Source organism: Cyprinodon tularosa, unplaced genomic scaffold, assembly GCF_016077235.1.
Source record: "Cyprinodon tularosa strain WSP-4 unplaced genomic scaffold, ASM1607723v1 ctg173, whole genome shotgun sequence".
NCBI lineage: Eukaryota > Metazoa > Chordata > Actinopteri > Cyprinodontiformes > Cyprinodontidae > Cyprinodon > Cyprinodon tularosa.
In genome coordinates this window covers 177,501-200,152 of record NW_024038559.1, presented here as the reverse complement: position 1 = coordinate 200,152, position 22,652 = coordinate 177,501, and the positions used below count along the sequence as shown (strand labels likewise).

The following is a 22,652-nucleotide window of genomic DNA, read 5'->3' as shown; positions in this document are numbered from 1 at the left end:
ATTTCAATTTGCTCTTCTTGGTGATGGTCTATTACTTAAAAACCTAAAATACATTCACTGTCAAAACAAACTAAAACTGAGTAGAAATGTGTCCTGGAGTAGAAGTGTATCTACTCCAGTGTATCTATCCTTCATTTGAGAAGGCAAATAAGATGATCTGCCAATAGAATACGTATTTTTACTTTTAAAATACAGGTGCTGGTCATAAAATTAGAATATCATGAAAAAGTAGATTGATTTCAGTAATTCCATTTAAAAAGTGAAACTTGTATATTATATTCATACATTACATACAAACTCATATATTTCAGATGTTTATTTTGTTTAATTTTGATGATTACAAATGACAACAAATGAAAATCTCAAATTCATCATATCAGAAAATTAGAATATTACTGAAGACCAATAAAAACAAAGGATTTATAGAAATGTTGGCCAACTGAAAAGTATGAACATGAAAAGTATGAGCATGTACAGCACTCAGTATTTAGTTGGGCCTCCTTTGGCCTGTATTACTGCAGCAATGCGGCGTGGCATGGAGTCGATCAGTCTGTGGCACTGCTCAGGTGTTATGATAGCCCAGGTTGCTCTAATAGTGGCTTTTAGCTCTTCTGAATTGTTGGGTCTGGTGTATTACATCTTCTTCTTCACAATACCCCATAGATTTTCTATGGGGTTAAGGTCAGGAGAGTTTGCTGGCCAATTAAGAACAGGGATACCATGGTCCTTCAACCAGGTACTGGTAGCTTTGGCACTGTGTGCAGGTGCCAAGTCCTGTTGGAAAATGAAATCTGCATCTCCAAAAAGTTGGTCAGCTGCAGGAAGCATGAAGTGCTCTAAAACTTCCTGGTATGTGGCTGCGTTGACCCTGGACCTCAGAAAACACAATGGACCAACACCAGCAGATGACATGGCACCCCAAACCATCACTGACTGTGGAAACTTTACACTGGACTTCAAGCAACGTGGATGAAGTGCCTCTCTTCTTTTCCTCCAGACTCTGGGACCTTGATTTCCAAAGGAAATGCAAAATTTACTTTCATCAGAGAACATGACTTTGGACCACTCACCAGCAGTCCAGTCCTGTTTCTCTTTAGCCCAGGCAAGACGCTTCTGACGCTGTCTGTGGTTCAAGAGTGGCTTGACACAAGGAATGCGACAGCAGAAACCCATGTCTTTCATACGTCTGTGTGTGGTGGTTCTTGAAGCACTCACTCCAGCTGCAGTCCACTCTTTGTGAATCTCCCCCACATTTTTGAATGGGTTTTGTTTCACAATCCTCTCCAGGGTGCGGTTATCTCTCTTGCTTGTACACTTTTTTCGACCACATCTTTTCCTTCCCTTCGCCTCTCTATTAATGTGCTTGGACACTGAGCTCTGTGAACAGCCAGCCTCTTTAGCGATGACCTTTTGTGTCTTGCCCTCCTTGTGCAAGGTGTCGATGGTCGTCTTTTGGACAACTGTCAAGTCAGCAGTCTTCCCCATGATTGTGTAGCCTATAGAACTAGACTGAAAGACCATTTAAAGGCTTTTGCAGGTGGTTTGAGTTAATTAGCTGATTAGAGTGTGGCACCAGGGGCCATCAATTTTGAACCTTTTCACAATATTCTAATTTTCTGATATGATGAATTTGAGATTTTCATTTGTTGTCATTTGTAATCATCAAAATTAAACAAAATAAACATCTGAAATATATGAGTTTGTATGTAATGTATGAATATAATATACAAGTTTCACTTTTTAAATGGAATTACTGAAATCAATCTACTTTTTCATGATATTCTAATTTTATGACCAGCACCTGTAAGATAATAATAATAATATAAAATAATAATAATAAAAAATAATATCCAATTGAAAGAACACTGTTGTCTTATTCAATTGGCAATGCATCTCACCTGCTCAATGAATTCATTGTAGTCTAGTTGTAAAACAAAAGAGAGGGATGGTAGATTTTTATTATCATTTTTTTTTGGAAGCATACCAAACCTAATTAATATAGTCTACTAATGCAAATAAATCTATTAAAGCAATATAAATGGTATGATCGCCCCCCCCAACGTGAGATTATGGGGGAGTGGTGACCTAGTGGTCAGGGCATAGAGCTTGGAATCCTAAGGTTCTGAGTTTGAGCCCCACTCCCACAGACTCCCCCTCTGGGTCCCTGAGCAAAGACCTTTAACCCCCACACTGCTCCCTGGGTGCCGCACAATGGCAGCCCACTGCCCCCCCAAGGGGATGGGTTAAATGCAGAGAGTTAATTTCGTTGTGCTTGTGACAGTGTAATGACAATAAAAGCTGGAAATACAATGACAAAAGAAATAAATAAACTTGATTTTAAGAAAAAAATTGCAGTGTTAAAGTTGTAAGTTGTAGATGTAACATAGCATTAAATAATGCTATACCAATGTACTCTATATTAACTGAGAATAAGAAATGGTTGCTCATTTACAGGCAATAGATTGCTCCTTCTAACTAATCCATTAATTCCTTTAACTTTCAGGAGAATGTGTTAACCTGGAAATTCATTTAAACCTCCCAGGAGGAAATTCTAAAGTGTGAGGACTAGAGCTAAACCCAAGAATGTTAATTTTTAAAATCATTCAGGCATTAAATATGTAAATACTGTGCCTAAAAATGATGACTGAAAGAGTGTATAAATGTTCTCGTCTGCAGGGAGATTGTGCAATTCTTTAATTTAAAAGTTGATTACATTTTTATTATCTCTCAGACACCTCTTCTCTCATTTCTAACATGTAAAGTTAAAGTGATGTAGTTAGAAAAGACAAGAGTTATGCTGAGCTTTTTTTTTTCAGATGGCAGAAAACACACTTTGCTTTGCACATGTTACCTTGAGACAAGGCCATTTTTGAAGTAGCGGGGAGATGCTCGTAATGCTGTTTGTAATCCTGGCCTCCTGTTTTCCTTTATCAAACCCCAATTATTAAATTCCATGTTTTGCTCTTTTCTTGGCAGGGTCATGGCCTCCCTTAGACTAAATGCCTTCGTGTTTTCTGCTGCAATCATCATCCACTCTACTGTTTATTTCAAAGTAAATCCAATGCTCCGAGGCAGCTAATGCTCCGTTCATTATGCCAAAATTAAGAGTTAGTTAGGATTTGCAATGTTATGCAACACCATCCACCAACAACACTCTAAGCTGTCCATTAGTTAACTGGCTAAAGGTCTGGCTCATATTATGCACCTCTCAACCACCTGTGTGAAGAAAAGCTTTGTTGAACATTTTGGCCTACAGAGGAATTAACAAGTTGAACACATACTCCCTCAGAGCGAATAAAAAAGCATTATACACCTGCGACTTGGGTCAAAGTCTGTCAAGCCCTGGCTTATGGTATTAGATAGATTATAGAATCACTCTCTAATAGCAGTCATTCAGTCTGTAATCACAGCAGCTTGATGCATTAGCACCAAGAGTTCCAACTAAGGGTCTGTCGACAATAGGAGCCCCCTTTCTCAAAGGTCTTAAGACAAGTCAGCTGTTGGTGACATCACAGATGCTGGATCATATGTCAGAAACCTTTGCCTGCTGACTAGCATCCCTTGTGGCTCAGCGACAGCCAAGCCTACTTAAACGGAGAAAGAGCTCTGAGATTCCCTGAGGGGATAAGAGCGGAGAAAGGTGGGAGGGGGTCACTCTTCAGGGCAAGAACATCTGACCCGGACAGGGGTTTATTTGTGTCTGCGACCGGCTGACCCCATCTTTTCATCAGCTTGAGGAGACATTTATTATTTGGATATGCATGTGTCTTTAGAGCTTTGTTTATGATGATGCACCTTGTGCTCCAACATGTGCTCCAGAACACACTGCTGCCAAAAATATAACCCTTCAGAGCTTAGTTTGTTGATGGAAGAACTGCAGTGCCACCTAAAGCTTGGTTGTAGCCTACTAACAAAAAAATAAAATAAAACATTGATGATACTCAGAAACAGGCTCTGACTTTTTGAAAACTATAAATAATGTGTAACAAACACCAAGTACTGTTACAGAGAGCTTATTTTTAAGAAATCAGCCAACACTAAATAATCCAAACGGCTTTTTTGTGTTAAGCTTTCCAATTTCTGTAAGTCTTCCAGGTTAGATATTTGTAAATATATAACATGCATTTTTTCTGTTCATGCTTTGGTAAGTAATTGTATTTGCTGCTTAATTATTTGCACCATTTGTTAAAAATGTATCTAATTAAAATTTGCCCAGAATGAAAAATATGTGTTTTAAAAAGTGCCACTAGGTGGCAGCAATGACTCATACAAGCACACTCACCTGTTATTACCAGATTCTACACAGATTTCTATGGTTCTGTATAATAATTTGCTGCCCTAATCGTAGAAGACTGTTAAAACTCAGCAAGTCTGTAATCAGAAAAGCACAATGTGTTTAACAAAGGTTAATATTAAAATACATAATACTGGAAATAGTAGTTTAGAATATTTCTTCTATATAAATTTTTTCTCTTTTGAAGAAGCAGGTTTCAAAAAGCTACCTTTTAACATGGTAGGGAATGTCACATTTTAATTACAATGCAAGAATGCAGACTTGAATCAGATTATAAGAAGATTCCTTAACTTAAAGGTAAGTTTTTAACACAGAAACTTAGGCTTAATTGAAAGCATGTTTCCAACAACACCTGCTGAAAGGGCTTTTAATTTTTCAAAGCTGCTTTTTATCTGATAAATGGGGCTCATTGAAATACATATTCTAATGCTCTTCCAATTGGATTGTATAATAATAATATATTAATTTAAGTTTTCAATTCAGTTTATTTATATAGCGCCAATTCACAACACATGTAATTTCAAGGCACTTTACAATTTAACCAGATCAAACAGTCAAATTGAATCAAAAGTTTTCTATCTAACCAAAACCAATTGATTGCATCGACTCATTGACTCAAAGGCAATCACTCACACTTAAAATGCTTGTAGTGACAGTGGATAGGAAAAAACAAACAACATATCATGTGAGTGATGCCAGAGGAATGCTTCAAATTCCTCTTATGTTAAAGTTTAATATGGAAAAATCAAAAAGTTTTAAAGTCTGTAATCTTGTTGTAGAAACAAGTAATTAAACACTGAAGTTTGACTGAAGAATCTTTATAAACAAATATGAAAACCCCTAAAATACAGTCCCAGAATATCATGTTTAGATCCTATGAACATGTTAGCCTTAGAAGTTTAAATTAATACCAGTAGTTACAGGGTCCCATCACTTTGAAACTCAGTAGATTGATATTCTGTTTTCATAGACCCACAAACAAAGTGGGTCTATGAACCTTTGCACTCTGTAAAAGCAAGGCAAGCAGCAGCTCAGATTCCGCAACGTTTTTTTTTTGTCCAGACATCTGTCATTTATAAAGTTGTCAGCACTAAAAAATATCCTTAAAGTGTTTAAAATTCTAAGTGTGTTTGTGCATGAAAAATGACTTTGCTGTATAACCATATTTTTTTGTCTCGGTAGAAGCACTCACTGTGCAAGAGGAAAACAGAAAGACAAGATCTGAGTTTTAAATGCTGATAAATCCACAGAATTAATGAATACTTGCTTGGTTAGCTTATTATATTATGTAGTTTAATATGCTAGAAACCTTATATGTAAATATATTTATTAACATTTTACTTCTTTTTGTAAAAGTACACTATAGCTGTGCACCTATGCATTTTAAAAAATGTAAAAAAAAAAATGATCATGAAGTTATTTTCTGTGATATTTATTCAAACAGGGGATACATTGTTGCAACAGGTAACAAAACAACAGCAACAAAGGTTTATGCAAAGGATGGAGAGTTACAAAATAGCCAGAAGATACAAAAGGGAAAAGGGAATTTAACCTTGATAGTACTAACTTGCACTATTCATCAGATGATGGCTTAAATTTTGTGGGAAGAGAGGAGAGCCACCAAGACCCGTTGGAGGTTAGACAGATCTATCATCTAAATTGGGTTAAAGATGGAGAAACTACCAAACTTGTGTCTTACATGAACATAAGCTGATGAAAAATCATATTACTGTTTTTTTGCTGTGGACTAGATGGTATTGAGCAAACAGAAGCCTCTGCTTGAATACAGTATTAACACCATGGGCCGGATTTATCAAAGGTTTGCGTGTATTAAAACGTGAGCTATTTCACTGCGCACGCTAAAAAATGTACAAACTGATCTATCAACAGCGTGCTAAAAGCATTTGATCTTTAAAACGTGCTAAATAGCGCCTGTGATCCATTTAGTACTTTTTCTGCAATGAATATGCAATATGGGGCGTTTACACGCTAAAGTGCTTCTTGTGGGAGGAGAACATGTAAATATATTAATTTAGCACTCGCAAAGTGATTTATCAAACTTGAACGCAATTTTGCTAACGGTATCTGACTCTATATTTAACACGTTTCAAAAGAAGGTTCAAATGGTCTGTATGCGTAATTGCGCACACATGGCAGCGGTTATTGTCGCAAGAAGGAGACATGGAAATGAAGCAAGGAGACGCAGAGAACGCATTTTTTCACTCCGTGTGAATATTTTTGGAATGAACGAGGAAACGATAATCAAAACATATCGTTTATCCAGCATTGCCATTTTGGAGCTGTTGGGGGAACTCCGAATGGATTTGGAGCCAGCCACAAGGAGGACCCACGCAATAACAGATATCACAAAACTCCTTGCAACATTGCACTTTTTTGCATCTGGGTCATTCCAGCGTACGGTTGCAGCGAGAGCTGGGATCTCCTAATCTCGTTTTTTCAGAAGTGCTGTCCGAAGTGCTGTCCGACGGGGTCGGGGTTCTCCCACTGCGCCTGTGGAGCAACGTGCCAAATGCTGCGGGGATCTCATCCACAGTCACAGGCCAATACAAAACACCTGTTTTTTTTTTGTTTTTTTTTTTTTTACTGCAGCACATACCACCTTAGGGAATAAAGGTTGCCAATTTATAAATAAATAAATAAATATATATATATATATATATATATATATATATATATATATATATATATATATATATATATATATATATATATATATATATATATATACATATATATATATATATATATATATATATATATATATATATATATATATATATATATATATATATATATATATATATATATATATATATATATATACACTATATTGCCAAAAGTATTTGCTCACCCATCCAAATTATTGGAATCAGGTGTTCCAATCACTTCCATGGCCACAGGTGTATAAATTCAAGCACCTAGGCATGCAGACTGTTTTTACAAACATTTGTGAAAGAATGGGTCGCTCTCAGGAGCTCAGTGAATTCCAGCGTGGAACTGTGATAGGATGCCACCTGTGCAACAAATCCAGTCGTGAAATTTCCTCGCTCCTAAATATTCCACAGTCAACTGTCAGCTGTATTATAAGAAAATGGAAGTGTTTGGGAACGACAGCAACTCAGCCACGAAGTGGTAGGCCACGTAAACTGACGGAGCGGGGTCAGCGGATGCTGAAGCGCATAGTGCGAAGAGGTCGCCAACTTTCTGCAGAGTCAATCACTACAGACCTCCAAACTTCATGTGGCCTTCAGATTAGCTCAAGAACAGTGCGCAGAGAGCTTCATGGAATGGGTTTCCATGGTCGAGCAGCTGCATCCAAGCCATACATCACCAAGTGCAATGCAAAGCGTCGGATGCGGTGGTGTAAAGCACGCCGCCACTGGACTCTAGAGCAGTGGAGACGCGTTCTCTGGAGTGACGAATCGCGCTTCTCCATCTGGCAATCTGATGGACGGGTCTGGGTTTGGCGGTTGCCAGGAGAACGGTACTTGTCTGACTGCATTGTGCCAAGTGTAAAGTTTGGTGGAGGGGGGATTATGGTGTGGGGTTGTTTTTCAGGAGCTGGGCTTGGCCCCTTAGTTCCAGTGAAAGGAACTCTGAATGCTTCAGCATACCAAGACATTTTGGACAATTCCATGCTCCCAACTTTGTGGGAACAGTTTGGAGCTGGCCCCTTCCTCTTCCAACATGACTGTGCACCAGTGCACAAAGCAAGGTCCATAAAGACATGGATGACAGAGTCTGGTGTGGATGAACTTGACTGGCCTGCACAGAGTCCTGACCTCAACCCGATAGAACACCTTTGGGATGAATTAGAGCGGAGACTGAGAGCCAGGCCTTCTCGTCCAACATCAGTGTGCGACCTCACAAATGCGCTTCTGGAAGAATGGTCAAAAATTCCCATAAACACACTCCTAAACCTTGTGGACAGCCTTCCCAGAAGAGTTGAAGCTGTTCTAGCTGCAAAGGGTGGACCGACGTCATATTGAACCCTATGGATTAGGAACGGGATGTCACTTAAGCTCATATGTGAGTCAAGGAAGGTGAGCAAATACTTTTGGCAATATAGTGTATATATATATATATATATATATATATATACTTATTTATTTTTTTTTGTTGGGGGTCACTGTAAGATTTAAATTTCTTAATGCACTAGTTTGTACAGACTACAAACTACTTTGCCGCAAACCACAAAACGCGCAAAACCATCATTTAAATAGGGCGTCTCCAACAGTTTTGCACCTTCCACCAGTTACGCAATCGCTCTTGTTAAATCACCCGCAAACCATGGTTCAGCCCCTCGCGCAAAATTCCACTTTGCGAGCGCAAATTACTGCACGCAAAATTGGATCTTGATAAATCCGGCCCCATGAGTCAATTTAAGTAAAATTTGCAGCTGGATGGATCCTTAATGTCAATGGGAAGGTAAGATTTTCAAAGATACTGAGAGTCTAACTGTCAAGTAGTGTGGTGGTTGTATTGTGCCATTTAGATGCTAGAGTAGAAGAATCAATAAAAAAAAATAGGAAAATCTCTCTTAAACCTCAGAAAACTTAATATTTAGCCACAACTGTAACAGAAAAATGACCCCAAACATATTTTTTCTGATAGACAAAAATCAGTAACATTAATTTCAAATTGGGTGATGATAAATGAGTTAAAACCATCAGGGTTGTTGGAGCTTGCAACCAGTCTGAAATGTAAACAAAAAAAGTACAATTCTGATCGTGTGGATCTCAAATAATTTTCCAGTACATCATAAAGTAAAACTTTTTTTTACTTTAACAAACCTGTTACTGGTACTTACACTGGTATGAAAAGTTTTATCATCCATTTACCAAGACTGTTTATGTGGGTTAATGTTCCTGCCCCCATAAGAATAAAATCACAAGAATAATATCATACAAAAGCATGTTTCAATGGATCTTTAGAAGTGATTCAAATGACTAAGCTCAGTCAAAATTGAACTTAATTTCAGCAAGAGAATAACATTTGATAGGTTATCATTTATTCTATTAGGAGTTCCGTGAACTGTTTCTTCCTGTTCCCTGGTAATGATAGTTGTCAGGCAGATTCATCCTATTTTTACTATATAGCGAGAAAAAAACATTGGAGTTTTTTTAATGATTGTTCTTTTTATTGTTTCTTTTTTTATTTTATGTTGTTCTCATAAAATATTTAAGAAAATCCTTCAATAAAGCTTAAATTGTTAAGATTTGGTTTGATTCACATGAAATTTCAGTAAACAAGCTTGTAGCACAATAAATCCCAGTTTCTTACCTGTTAACTTTATTAAAACAGATAACAATAAATGAAAGACTTCTATGCTTTAGAATGTATATTTGGTGCAAAACTACGAATATCATGGTGTTTCAGAGACTTTCTAATTAAAAAGCATAATTTCTGCAGCTGAAAAGAAAAGTATGATGGATGTGAGACTAAAAATTTTAAGTGGTCATATATAATTCACAATAGTTTAACATAAAATGAATTTAACGAACTCCAGAGATTTTCCACTGAATTCAGTTTATTTTTATATTTTCAACGCAAACAAAATTATTACACGCATTTCCAAACATATAAATACATCAATTCCTAATAAAAACAGGCAAGTTTAGTGCAAACCATAATTGTAATTTTTAGGACAGAGATTCCAACACAAAGGAGGTTAACCACAGATAAAGTTCAAATAGGAGAATGCCACCTGGTTTATGGACAGGCTCAAAATTTTCATTTCCATAACCATCCAAGAGCACTTTCATCATCAACAAATGTATATTTGCATTAACTGTAACATTAGAGACAAAAAGGAGAAGGTTTTGGTTTGCATCGTGCTGGAAAGATAAGTCATGCCAACACACATGACCTCTCCGGTCAGTTTTCACAACGATGCATGCATATTAACAGGTAAGCCTCTACTAGAGTGATAACTGAAGTGTTTGCTTCATATTCTGGACTTTTAAATAAGATGTGGTCAACTATATTTGCAATGAATTAGTGTTATTCTGCTAAGTAGGCTTTATTGGCAAGTTATATTATACTGTAAGTAAAAGGCTTACATTATGGTAAGACAAATAAAGGACTTGGAGGTCATATTACTCTACAACTACTCAAAAAATTTATTAAGCATGGGAAGAAAAAACAGCTACTGCAAAGTGTGCTTCTGAAAAACAAGTAAAAAAGGAAAATAAAAGTCAAATGATTTAAAAAACACAGTTTGACCCAATCAGAATGAGCTACAACTCTCTATGTGAATATTTAACACTGCATCAGATCTAACAAAATCTATATGACTTCCCTGGATCGTTTTAAAGTCATTTTGATCTTTGCTTAATGCAATTTAATAGGAAAATAAACTTCCTTTATAACTATTATTCACCTTATGTAAATGTGCAAAGACTGCAAGAGCCACAACAGTTAAAAATTGTAACACTTCACTGTAAACTTGTTTACAGCGTTTATGATTAAACATAAATATAGGCTGGCCAGGTTTTGATTTAAATTCATAAATACAGTGCTGTGAAAAAGCATTGCGCACATGTCACAGAAATATGAAAATCTGTATCTAATGAGGATTTCGTGAGTAATAACAAAAAGCTAAACCAATCTGACACTTTATCTTTGAGACTTTTACTACCTTGTAATGTGTCTCTGGTTTTGGTTTAATTCAGCCACCCTTCATTTATTTATGGTCTGTTTAAGGACATGTCCCTAGATCTCAATCAGGTTTAGGTTAAAATCTTGATGGGGTCAGTTTAAAACCTTCTGGATCATTGTCCCATTCTGTAAACCCTGCATTGTAGAGTTTCTGTCTTGTCAGTCTAGAATATTCTCATAAAGTCTTGGGGATCAATAAATTCTTTAGAGGGAATTGTTTGGGGAACCTAAACTACGGAAGTCCAATTTGTAGATAATCCTTCAATGTGGCTTTGTAACCTGATCCTCCTTTTTTCCAGTAAGGTTACGCTTCTAGTTGTCAAGTAGAGCTAGAATGTAAGTTACGCTGCAAAAAATTGTAGTTTATCACAGCTACTTCATGTTTACATATAGAAGATGGTTTGTATTTTTTCACACAAAGCTTAGATGATTCAATAAAAAAAATGTTTGAGTTCCTTGTCTGATTTCCAGATTTGATTGACAAAAATACAACAGCAAGAGAAATCTATGGGTCGACAAAAACTTTTTAAGAGCACTGTATTCTTTGAAGTAAAATATATAAAGATATTAGAGTTTAATAAAAGTATAAAATAAAAAGCTCAATTTTACTTCTGGGGTGTTTGCAACTACTGCGTATCGTAGAGTACACAGCTATTCCCTTCATGTTAATGAATTTCTTTTAAATGCTCAAACAGAAGGGAGCAAAGTTTTATCAAGAATCCCTATGCAATGATCTGGCCACTATCCCGACAGTTTGTCACATTCATGAATAGAACTCTGAGCAAACAGGTAAAGAAAAATTCATTAAAAACATTTTAAAGAAGCATAAATCAGGGGTTATGTTGATGTTAAAGATTGCTGTTTGGTCAGTTCTCTTTAGTGTTAAAACAGCAAGTGGAGTTCAAAAGTACAGAGAGGAAGGAGAGGAGTTTTTCTCCGTTCCACTAGGACAGTACCCCCCACACCTCCCACCATTAATCCTCCCCTTCCTCCCAGTGTTGCTCTAAGCTCCAAGAAGTTTCTTCACGAGGTAACCCGGCATGCTGTAGAGGAAGAGGCCAATCAGGACGAGCAGGAGCAAGGCCAACACGACTTTGATGATCAGCCACTTGTAGCGGTTGCACACCAGGTAGCGGATGGCCTTCAACGGGCTCAGGAACCACAGGAAGGTGGTGTCTGGACGGCTGGATGACGCACATGAAGGTTTGATAGAATGGAAGCAGGAACGTGGGTAATGGCATGCAGGTGGAGTCATTGGAGGGGTGGGAGTTAAGAAGAGATAAATACAGGGGTTGGAGAATACAATGACATATAAGGGCAGAAATGGGAGAAAAAGAAAGCTGTATTAGTGTATTAAAATAATATTAATTTTTTTCTTACTGATACATTGTTTTCATATCAAACTGATGATTGAAAGGATTAGGAGGAAAAAACTCCCAGGGTAAAAGCTTTACAGTATGGTTGGTAAAGGTTGATATGAATAATGGATGGAAAAATACACACATGACCGACTGAAAGCTGCACAAGCTCTCATCATTTCTACACTCCTTTCTCAGGAGGTTTCAGGCTCCACAAGTACAAACTAACAAACCCCCAAAGGCTTTGTTAGTCTTTATTGAGGAGATAATTCAGTCTTGAAAATCTGGTTCTTAATATCACAATTATATACTCCTTTATTTCAAGGGATTTAAAGTTAAACAGCTTAAGGAAAACAAATCTTTAACACAAAGCAAAAGAAAATTTAGTAAAAAGACATGCCAAAACAGTATTACTTAAATACAATACAAGGGATACTCTGTTATAAGAAATTTAGGTAATACTTTTAAAATCATCAAATGACAGCCAAGCTTTTTGTGTTGGGAAAAAAGCCTTATTTATGTCCAGGATTGTTACAAAGCTTGTGTTTTTTTTGTGTTAACTACAAGCTATTTAGCAGGGGCGGTTGTGGTCTTACATGCAGACGTATTCCTTTCTAGAAAACCAAGGGTCAGAGGTGCAGGGCTTAGATAAATTGTGAGAAATACAAGAAGTTTATCATACAGTATGTTCAGCATAGTACAGTTTTCCAATCAATTCAGTTTGTCTAAAATCTTGCCATGCAAGCATAGAAAAATCCAAGAAGAAGAGTGGGTCATAAATTCTATAAAAATCTGACAAATCAGAAAGAATGCAAATACAATCACTTTAAATGTTTCTGCTGCATTTTGCACCACATCTATTTATCTACACTACACCGAACCTTTCTACATCAATGCCTTTTGCACCATGACTTTAAACTGTTTTTTTCCTTTTCTCCTACACTGTTTACGTTCTGATCACTGCTGCTCTTTATAAATGGTAAATTTAATTTTACTGTTGTGAGCTGCTCATTCACTGTTAAAAAACTGTATGCATCAAAATCTTGTTTTGACAATAAAATTTAGTCTAAGTCTAAATAAAAACAATACTAAGTGATTACTTCTAAAGGTGGTTCAGAAAGGGATAAAAACTATCAAATTATGGGGTTTACTTATTTCTGTTTTCACATAAATGTTATGGTCTTGGTTCTGTTTTGTTTTCTTTGAGTTTTCAGTTACATGTTGATTCATGTTTTTCTTTGTTTTCTAGTTTTATTGGTTTAATTTCTATTTTGTTGTGTTTTGGATATATTTGAGTACTTAAGCTTTTCTTTGTTGCCCTCTGTTGCCCTCTTGTGTTGGTTTCCTTTTCCTTAGCTCTTTTCTTAGAAACTTCTGTTCACACCTGTTCCCAATCAGCTCGTTAGTCCTGCCTTTGTTCAGTCGACCTTAAATACTCTCCCTGTTCAGTTCCTCAATGTTGGTTCCTCATCTTTTCCTGGCTCCTCGTGTTTGTTTTCCTCTGATGTCTCTATGGTTCTGGTTTGTTTAACATTTTCAGTTGGATTTTTGGATTCCTGCCTCTGTTACCTGTGATCGCTACATTAAAACTGCAAGAACTCACCCTTGCCTCCCTGCCTCTGCATTTGGGTCCTAAAAACCTCTACAGACCCTGAAAACAAAGCTTTCAATTTTGGCTTATCTCTGTGTAATGATTACTAATTAAAATCTGCTCTGGGATTTTATTACCTTTTGTTCAATTTATATTATGTCAGAACCAAAGAGATTAAAACAACTGAACTGTTTTTTTTTTTTTTTTTTTTTTTTTTTTTTTTGTGATACTATTGTAATTTCAGATTATGGTTGACACAGCACTGCTGAAATACATAAATATTGATCAATAACAGTGTAGCTTATTTGTATATTGCCATAGTAGCGCTCCGTTCCCTCGGCCTGTCTGGTCACAATGGGGAACCGGGCATTTAGTGGCTCTGCTCCCCACCTCTGGAACTCCCTCCCTCCGGATCTCCGTACTCTGGACTCCTTCCCTCTTTTCAAATCCAGACTCAATGTTGGGATCCAGAGGCTTGCCCACCAGAGGGCGCCGAGGATCCCTTCCTGATAGTTTGTACTTCTGTTGGGATCTGGGGTGCTGTCTACCTTCCTCCACCAGAGGGCGTACTGGATCTCCTAAAGCTGGAGCTGACTTCACCAGCTGCTTCTCATCTGCTCATCAGGAGACCAGTACTTAAGTGGGCTGTGGACAACACTCCAGTGCCAGAGTGTTTTGCCAGTTATGGTTAGCAAGTCTGAGCCAATCTGCCTGCCTGAATCTAGACTCCCTGATTGCCTGAACCTGAACCTAACCTGTTCTTGTCCTCTCTGCTTCTAGGAAGAACCTGTCAGAAATCTGAAACTCAGGAAGAGTTTCTCTGTCTGAAACCAGTCTGTCTGATCATGGGAGAACCCTGGAGAATCAAACCTGTCAGCCCTCAGCCTGCCGTCAGCCTCTGTACCCTCCAGGTTTCCCCCTCTGCCGCTCTGCTCAAACCTCTGAACAGGTACACACCTGCGCTCACTCAACCAGCAAGATTACCAGGACTTCAGCTAACCATTCTGTCCCCCTCTGCAGTGAAAATCTTTCGTGACCAGTCCTGGACCAGATTTTCCCCTGAACCTGTTCAGTGTTCAAACCTTTGTGTTTACAATAAATCTTTGAACTTTCTCCCCTGTCTCAGAGTGTGTTCTGCATTTGGGCAAGAATCACAACCCCAACATGACACTCAAAACTTTCCTGTTCAGACAGTCTTATCCAATCTAGTTCATATGCATCACTCCAATATTGTTTTCTTCCTTTGGCTTTATTTTACTTCCTGCTGTTTTGTTTTCTGTGGCATCTTAATGCTTGTACTTTTTAGCTTCCTGTTTTTAATGTTTTATCTGCCCGTACAGTGTCCTTGGGTGTTTTGATAAGGCGCTTTCAAATAAAATGTATTATTATGGTTAATATTTTCCTTTAAGATTTCTTTTTATACTACTTTGAAACTAAAATAATTGATTACCTCCATAACTTATACTTGTGTAAATATGTTATAAGCTAATACTATTTTAACTGGACTATTAATAATAATAGTCCAGTGGATTGTTTTTTAACTTTTTGGAATGACTATGACCTGGATTACTAAGAATCTTCACCAACGTAATAAAGTATTCAGTTAAATAAAGGTTAACTAAAAAAAATATTTATATTGTGCAGAAGACTATCCTAATAAAAAAAAAAAAACTCTTTTGTGACACTTGGCTACTTTTTATCTCCATCACTGATCCAAAACCGCATTAACAATTTATTTCAAACATCTGTTCCACATCAGTCAGGCGGCCACAGATGAGATGTACAAAAGCACTTGTTGGCAACAGACACAAAAACAAGAAAAAATATTTATGGATGTAGACTAATCTACTTCTAAGGGTAAATAGCAATAAAGGCGGGAGACAGCAGAGAAAGAAAGACAAGAGAAGGTAATAAAAAGAGCTGAATCCCTCAGAGACAGTGAGGAGGGGGCAGAGGCTACCAGCGCGTCAGGCCCCAAGGATCTTCTTGACAAGGTAGCCTGGGATGGAGTAGAGGAAGAGGCCAAGCATGAGCAGCAGCAGTATAAGTCCCAGAGCCTTGAGGATCAGCCAGCGGTAGTTGTGCCAGATGAAGTAACGAAGTGACTTCAGAGGGCCCAGAAACCACATTAGACTCGTATCCGGACGGCTTTTCCGAAGAAAGCAGGGGAGGAGGGGAAAAAAAAGGAGCGCAGATAAGGCAGAGAGTGGGATCAAAGGGTGAGTGGTGTGTACAAAAAAGAGGGAAAGGGTCGTGGGGAGGGAAAGAGACAGGGAAACAGTTGAAGACATGGTAGGAGGAGAAACGAGTGTGTAACAGTGACCTTTAAACAGTGCAAAAAGCAGCGCTGTTCAAAAATAAATATATATAATAAGTCTTGATACACTACTTATTGCACCAAAGGAATGAATGTAAAATGAGGAAAAAAGGCAAATGTGTGTCTAGCATAGTTGTTGAAAACGATTCACACAAATTTTTACTTTAAAATAATGTTTTGTATTTGTAAAATTTAAAATCTAATAAATTTCAAGTCTTACTTGGGTTTCTCCAGCGGATCTGGTTCATTTCTTCCCAGTCCAACAGGAGTTTTCTCCGCTTCCTCTGCAGTGACAAGGTGAAGCTCAGCCTCAACTTTGCCCTGTAATCACAAAATTTTTTTATTTTACAAATACAGAATAAAAATGTAATTTACATGGAAAAACAAACCAAAACATTTGGATTAATACTCATAGATGGACATATTTCTTTAAGATTGGCTTCATTACTACTCTTGTTTTGTAAAAAAAAATATTTTTAGTTCTATATCTTTATCCTATTTTATCTTTTACTTCCAACTATGATTTAATGAAATCACAGCCATTTATAAAAATGATGATTGTCTTACTGTGAGCTCCATCTCGTCGTTCTCATCACGTGCCACAAAAGGCCACCAGCCTTTGACCCTTTTCTGCTTGAAGATAGAAATGGTGGGAAGTTCCTGCTCATTTCGGATCATGCTGAGGGTGCACTGCTTGGCAGTTTTTGCCCCACGGGGGAACCTGTTCAGGTCCAACTCAATAGCACCTGGAAAATGGTGATATGAAAAGCATTCAGCCTCTGACTTGTGAGATACTTTCAAAGGATTTTATCTCAAACTCTATGAGATGTTTGGGAAGCAACAGATATCTCTCTCCCTCGTAAATAATTGTGTTTTTCGTGTTTGTGTTTTTTACTTCAACATTATCTGCATGGAAGTGAATCTGTGTGAGTGCACAAAAAAGGAGCAGCCACTTTTGGTAAAAATCCATCCCCCTTGAATGAAAAGAAAAGACGGTCAAGTGAAATTATGATTATGAGACTTAACAACTGACAAGTGCACAATATAAAAGCAAACATATTTCAAAAGGCTGCATCTTTGGGCTGTAATCAGATCTTGTAAAGCTGCATTTATCTCTGTAACAGTCATGAAAAGCAACAGAACTGCAAATGCAATGTCTTTGTGTTTCTCAAAATGTCTTTTTGTGTTTGGATTCAGTAGTTATTAACTTATAGAATACAGATAAGAAAACCTGTTTTAGGAGAAATGCTAGCAGAGTTTGCACGTGTGTACATCTGTTACCAAGTTATTATTGTGCATCCAGTACCTTCTCAAAAGATTCTGGTTCCCCTGTGTTAGGCATAATATTTAGTAGAGTTCTTTCCAAAATAAAGGATTTGAATGAGTTACTGTTTTTATTTTATGTGACTGATCTTAGACTATTGACAGGGGTAGTTGACAGAAGAGCTAGACCTCAGCATAGATTTCATTAAGTTCAGAGTGATGTGGAGGCGCACAGCTATAGAGGGTTTTGAATGTTAAATGTTGAATTCTAAATAAAGTAAATAACTGAACAAATTTGTTTTTTCAAGATATGTGAGATATGCTGCTAAGAGATGATGCTGAAGGCAGAATTCAGGTTCAGCTGACGCCTAGCAGGGTATTTAGGCCATATAATACAGCAATACAGTAAACAAGCCCAGATCAGAAGAGAGCATTAATTAAGGTAGCTGTTAGGGGTGAGGGATGGATGGAGATGGAATAAAGAAAATTGTGTGACATTATAAGTTGTATGTGCATAAAGAGGAGAGAGTTCAGTCAAGTACAACAATAAGATTCTTAACTTAAGAGGAAGAAGGGATAAAGGAATTTTTAACATGTAAATAAGATAAATTAATTTTTAAAGAATGGTGTCGGCTGCTGTAAAAAGAAGATCTGTTTATGTTTGTTTAGTTTCAGAACTTATGGGAAAGCAAGATTTGAACATATTTTAGACAGTCAGGGAGAGAACTGAAAGGTTGGCTATATAGAGAAAGGTGTCATCTGCATAACAGTGGAATATTAGATGGAATATATTGAATATATCGCCAAACAAGAGAGGCTAGATGAGGAAAAGAGCCCCGAGGCCTGAGCCCTTGGGAAACATTGATTTTAAATAAGTTTGGGACAGATGTTTTTCTAACTGAACATGATGGATGCAGTCTGATATAGATAACATGAATCTGCACAGAAAGGCAGTTGTTAAAAAAATACTAAAAGATTATGAAGGAAATTATGTGAAATGGTGTCCAACTATACTGTCAAGTGAAGAATAATTAAAATGAATAATCTTTCCTGTGCCATGGACAAAAAACATCCATTCTCTCTCTCCTGGCTGAAGTCAAACCTATTTTTGTATTATATTTGGTTTTTATCTGAGAAGAATGTGCTCTGACTCAAGATCCTGTAGAAGACTTTACTGTGATCATTTTTTTTACTCTTGGTTTTTCTTTTCCAGTTTGTTTTCTTTTTCCTCAGGTTTCATTTCTGCTATTTCAAGCTAGAGTCGTTTTCATAAAAATGTGCTTAATTCTGCTGGAGGTATCTTCTTGTTGAAGGGTGTGGCTCTTTTCCCATCATCACATACTTCTTCAGGAAAAGCAGCACTGAATTGTAATTTATATAATTTGCCTTGATATGCTTTTTAGTATTAATTATCACTTGATGAATAGACTAAATGGCTAACCGCCTTTTAGCACAACAACAACAATGCTCCAAAGTCAATCTGCAAATTTTACAATCACTAATTTTAGGACTTCTCTTTAGTTAATTATAAAAAGAAAAAAAAAAGTAATTCCCAGCTAAATTTGATGTAAAAATTCTTGCGTTCAGTCACAAAATCTAATCTTGGGAAAATAAAACATAGGTTCTTGGAATTTTTTTTTTAGATAATCAAGGTTTTAGTTTAATCTTATGAATCAAAGTATATAATAGTATATATTTAATAGTATCTAGTAAGAGTTTAAAAGATAGCTTGCTTTATAGCACAATACAAATATTTCTGCAGGCATCTATAATGTCATCAACTCGGCTTCATAGATGCTTCTAGTCTTCTATCCAGTAGATCCAGACTTATTAGTGTGAGAAATAATTTCTCTAGCAGTGTTTCAATCTAGAAAGCTATATTTTGACTTAGTACCTACCCCTAAACCTACTTTGATAAAGACAACTATCATCAGTCCTTACCCAGGAAGTCATCCGCTGAAAAGTGGTCAGCATCCCAGACCTGCAGCGTGAGACGAGGAGGGATCTTGTATTCAGTCTCATCCCAGGAGAACATGGACTCCTTCTTAGAGATTACGATTTTCTCCTCAGCTACAAGGTAATCAAAGGGGAAGACGAAGCGCCAGTTGAAGTTGCCCTCACCGGTCAGGGAGTGGTAATGCACATCTGTGTCTTGTTTGTCTTCCTGCTGCCCTTTCAACCATCTTTAGAAGGAATGAAAGAAACAGAATGTAAAATCAACAGCCTTTGTTGATTGTATATAAGAATCAATATAAGAATCATGCATGTACAAACTTGCAAAAGTTGGTTAGTATTAGTGATTTTAATAAAACATATTGTTTTTTAATATCAGGAAAAATTATTTTAGTAGGTTACTATCAAATTAGGAAAAAAGTAAATCAAAGTTAACATTGATGTATTGTCAGTTAATGCCTTTTCGAATTGCTCAAACAGCCACAGATAAATCAAGAGATTTATTTTAAACTATATTTACAATTTGGTTCAGTTAGGACATAAATTGAAAATATGAAAGTTAAAGTAGTTGTTTTCATTAACAGTAGAGTAAGGATGGCTTCATGAGTCAGGGGGGGAGAAAAAGAGTTGCTCTCGAGCTTGGACATTTGCAGAAGTAACAATCTGAAAACTCCAGGGTTCTGACACATTTTCTGTTTGAGAATTTTTGACTTTTTCAGACTCAAATGTTCGTACATGTAAATATCTCATTTCATTTTCTCTCAGTTTTTTATGTACTGCCATAAACCTTTTTTTTTTTAGATGCAAATATGTTTTAGCTACTGTGTATGGGTTCTTGGAATTAAGACCCTTTTTAATCACCTGAGCCACACACTGCAAAAAACACCTAAAAATAAGTGAAAAATGTCTTGAATTAAGTGTATTTACCCTTAATTTGAGCAGGTAAATAAGATGACCTGCCAATTGAATTAGCATTTTTACTCCTAAAATAAGATAATTAGATAATATATGCTTGAATTAAGACAAAACAATAGTTTTTTTTTCTTATTTTAAATGTAAATTGTCTCGTTCCATTGGCAAAGTGTCACACTTACCTCCTCAATTCAAGAAAAAATGCACAAAATTTTAGCAAAAATGACTTATTAAGATTTCCATTTTTTGCAGTGCACCAACTATAGATAATACGCTACAGAAACATGCAACTATCAATGTTTATTGCCACTTACTATAAAAACCCAAATGTAATTCATCATGGATAGAATCACTTGGAGGAGATGCAGTCATAAAATGTTTTATTGACATCAAGAAATTAATAGATCTTGGTGCTCAAAACCCTGCAGAAGTGAACTGATGAATGCAGCTGATCTGCATGAGCAGGTACTTCCAGGTTATAGACATGGAATGTCTTTTTTACTGCATTCATCTGAGCCCCTGAAGACTCATTTCATGGATTTTAATTTCGATGGATATAGTTTCAAAACTTCCAAAGGTTTTGCATCTATGTTCTGAGTATTTCAAAGAGCATTGCTTTCATACTTTCGGTGCTAACAAAGCAGGCTTCTCCACACATCTTAAACGGAGGAGTGGATTGATACCAGCTGTCCATTACAAAGCTTTAAAGGTAAGAGCCGGGAATAACATTACTGTATTAGACTGCTTAGCCTGAGAGCCTCAGCTGTTTTAATAAGTGGTTGTTTTTATATAAGAGGTATGCTTGTGCTAAATTACTTCTGTCAGTGGCTGCCTGTTTAGTTTATCACAGCAGATAGATGCTTCGACAGTTTTGTTTATTAAAAGGTTGTTTACAGTCTAAGTTTTAACGCCGTCCCCTGAAAAACCTGATCGTTCCGTATAAAGAAGATATACTCTCTTCTATGTATTGAGATGATTACAGTGAGATTTTTCTGTATTACTGGTGGATTAAAAAAAGGCGGCGTTTTTGTTGTTAACAACATAGATTATTGGTAATGAGCGGTTATCCAGTCAGTCTGCTCCTGTTACTTGTTGTTGTCAATGATAAGCTGGCCAGAGTAGTCTGTAAAAGCCAATTGGATAAAGGTTAGGCCTTCATTTTATGTTTTATTCCACGCTCCTTTTCACCTTCCTTAAAAACTCTGACTGGTTGTCATGGTTGTGGAAGCACAACCTTTGTGACGACAGGGGCATGCAAAACTAAAACAGCTCGTTTAGAAAAGAGCTGAATGAGCAGGTTATTGGAGCACGCTGTCTACCTAAATTGAGAAGAATTTTACTGTACAAACAGCAAAAACGAACTCCGAAGGGCTCATTGTTAACATTATACATATAAAATTATATATATGTTAACATATTTCAAAATATAGCATAACATAATAACCTTTAATATAATGAAATCTAAAGCTTGCTTTTGTCAAGAAACTTTGATTTATCTCAATATGTCAGAGAACACCATCTATAGCTGTTTTTCTTACCTCAGATATATATATATCAGACATGTTCACAAGTCATTTTTTGCAAGTCCAAGTCAAGTCTTAAGTCTTGAGAGCTCAAGTCCAAGTCAAGTCTCAAGTCTTGAGAGCTCAAGTCCAAGTCAAGTCTCAAGTCTTGAGAAGGCCTGTCGCAATAATCAATTAATCGCACAAAAAATTCTAAATTCTTTTTTTTCAAAAAAAACTATTTTCTTACAGTATTTACCTGACATTTGTGGTTACAACTTTTTCTAGTTTTAGCAGTAAATGTCTGCTCTTTTATTTTTAATTGAAAATGAGGACTGTGGAAAAAAAAACAATCACAATCCTGCCTTTTATTAATACATATGAGGTTAGCAACTACAAGAGATAAAGAAAAACCCTAAACAAATAGCAGTACAATAACAATACTTTTATAAAAGAAACATTGTGGCAATAACTTTTTGTAACTTAATGACTTGGCGGGCAGTATTTTCAATTCAATTCAGTTTATTTATTTAGCGCCAATTTACAACATTATTCACAACATATTTCTCCTCTACCATTGCCATGAAGCTTTTAAAGCTGGGCTTGTCGATCAAAGACAAGGGGAGGTTGCATGAAATAATAAGGTCCTGAATTATTGCCTTATGTCTGTGATGTCCCTGGCTGTACACCCTCACTGCACTGTGGCTGATAAAGTTAGATGTGGTGGACCAAGCATCGTGTATTCTTTTCTAAAGAAGCTGCAGTTTGCTGCTCTTTTATT

At 36.7% G+C, this 22,652-nt stretch overlaps 1 protein-coding gene across 1 annotated transcript in view; it reads right to left on the bottom strand.

Annotated features, from left to right (window-relative positions):
* Positions 1-11,423: 11,423 nt before the first annotated feature.
* The window catches only part of otofa (otoferlin a), a 114,036-nt gene continuing 102,807 nt past the window's right edge, over positions 11,424-22,652 (bottom strand). The window contains exons 43-46 of the mRNA XM_038281669.1: positions 19,446-19,687; positions 16,809-16,987; positions 16,462-16,562; positions 11,424-12,159 (exon numbers count right to left, since the gene is read on the bottom strand). Coding sequence (XP_038137597.1) covers positions 11,979-12,159; positions 16,462-16,562; positions 16,809-16,987; positions 19,446-19,687 — 703 coding nt within the window. The 3' untranslated portion in view covers positions 11,424-11,978. The remainder of the gene's footprint in view (positions 12,160-16,461; positions 16,563-16,808; positions 16,988-19,445; positions 19,688-22,652) is intronic.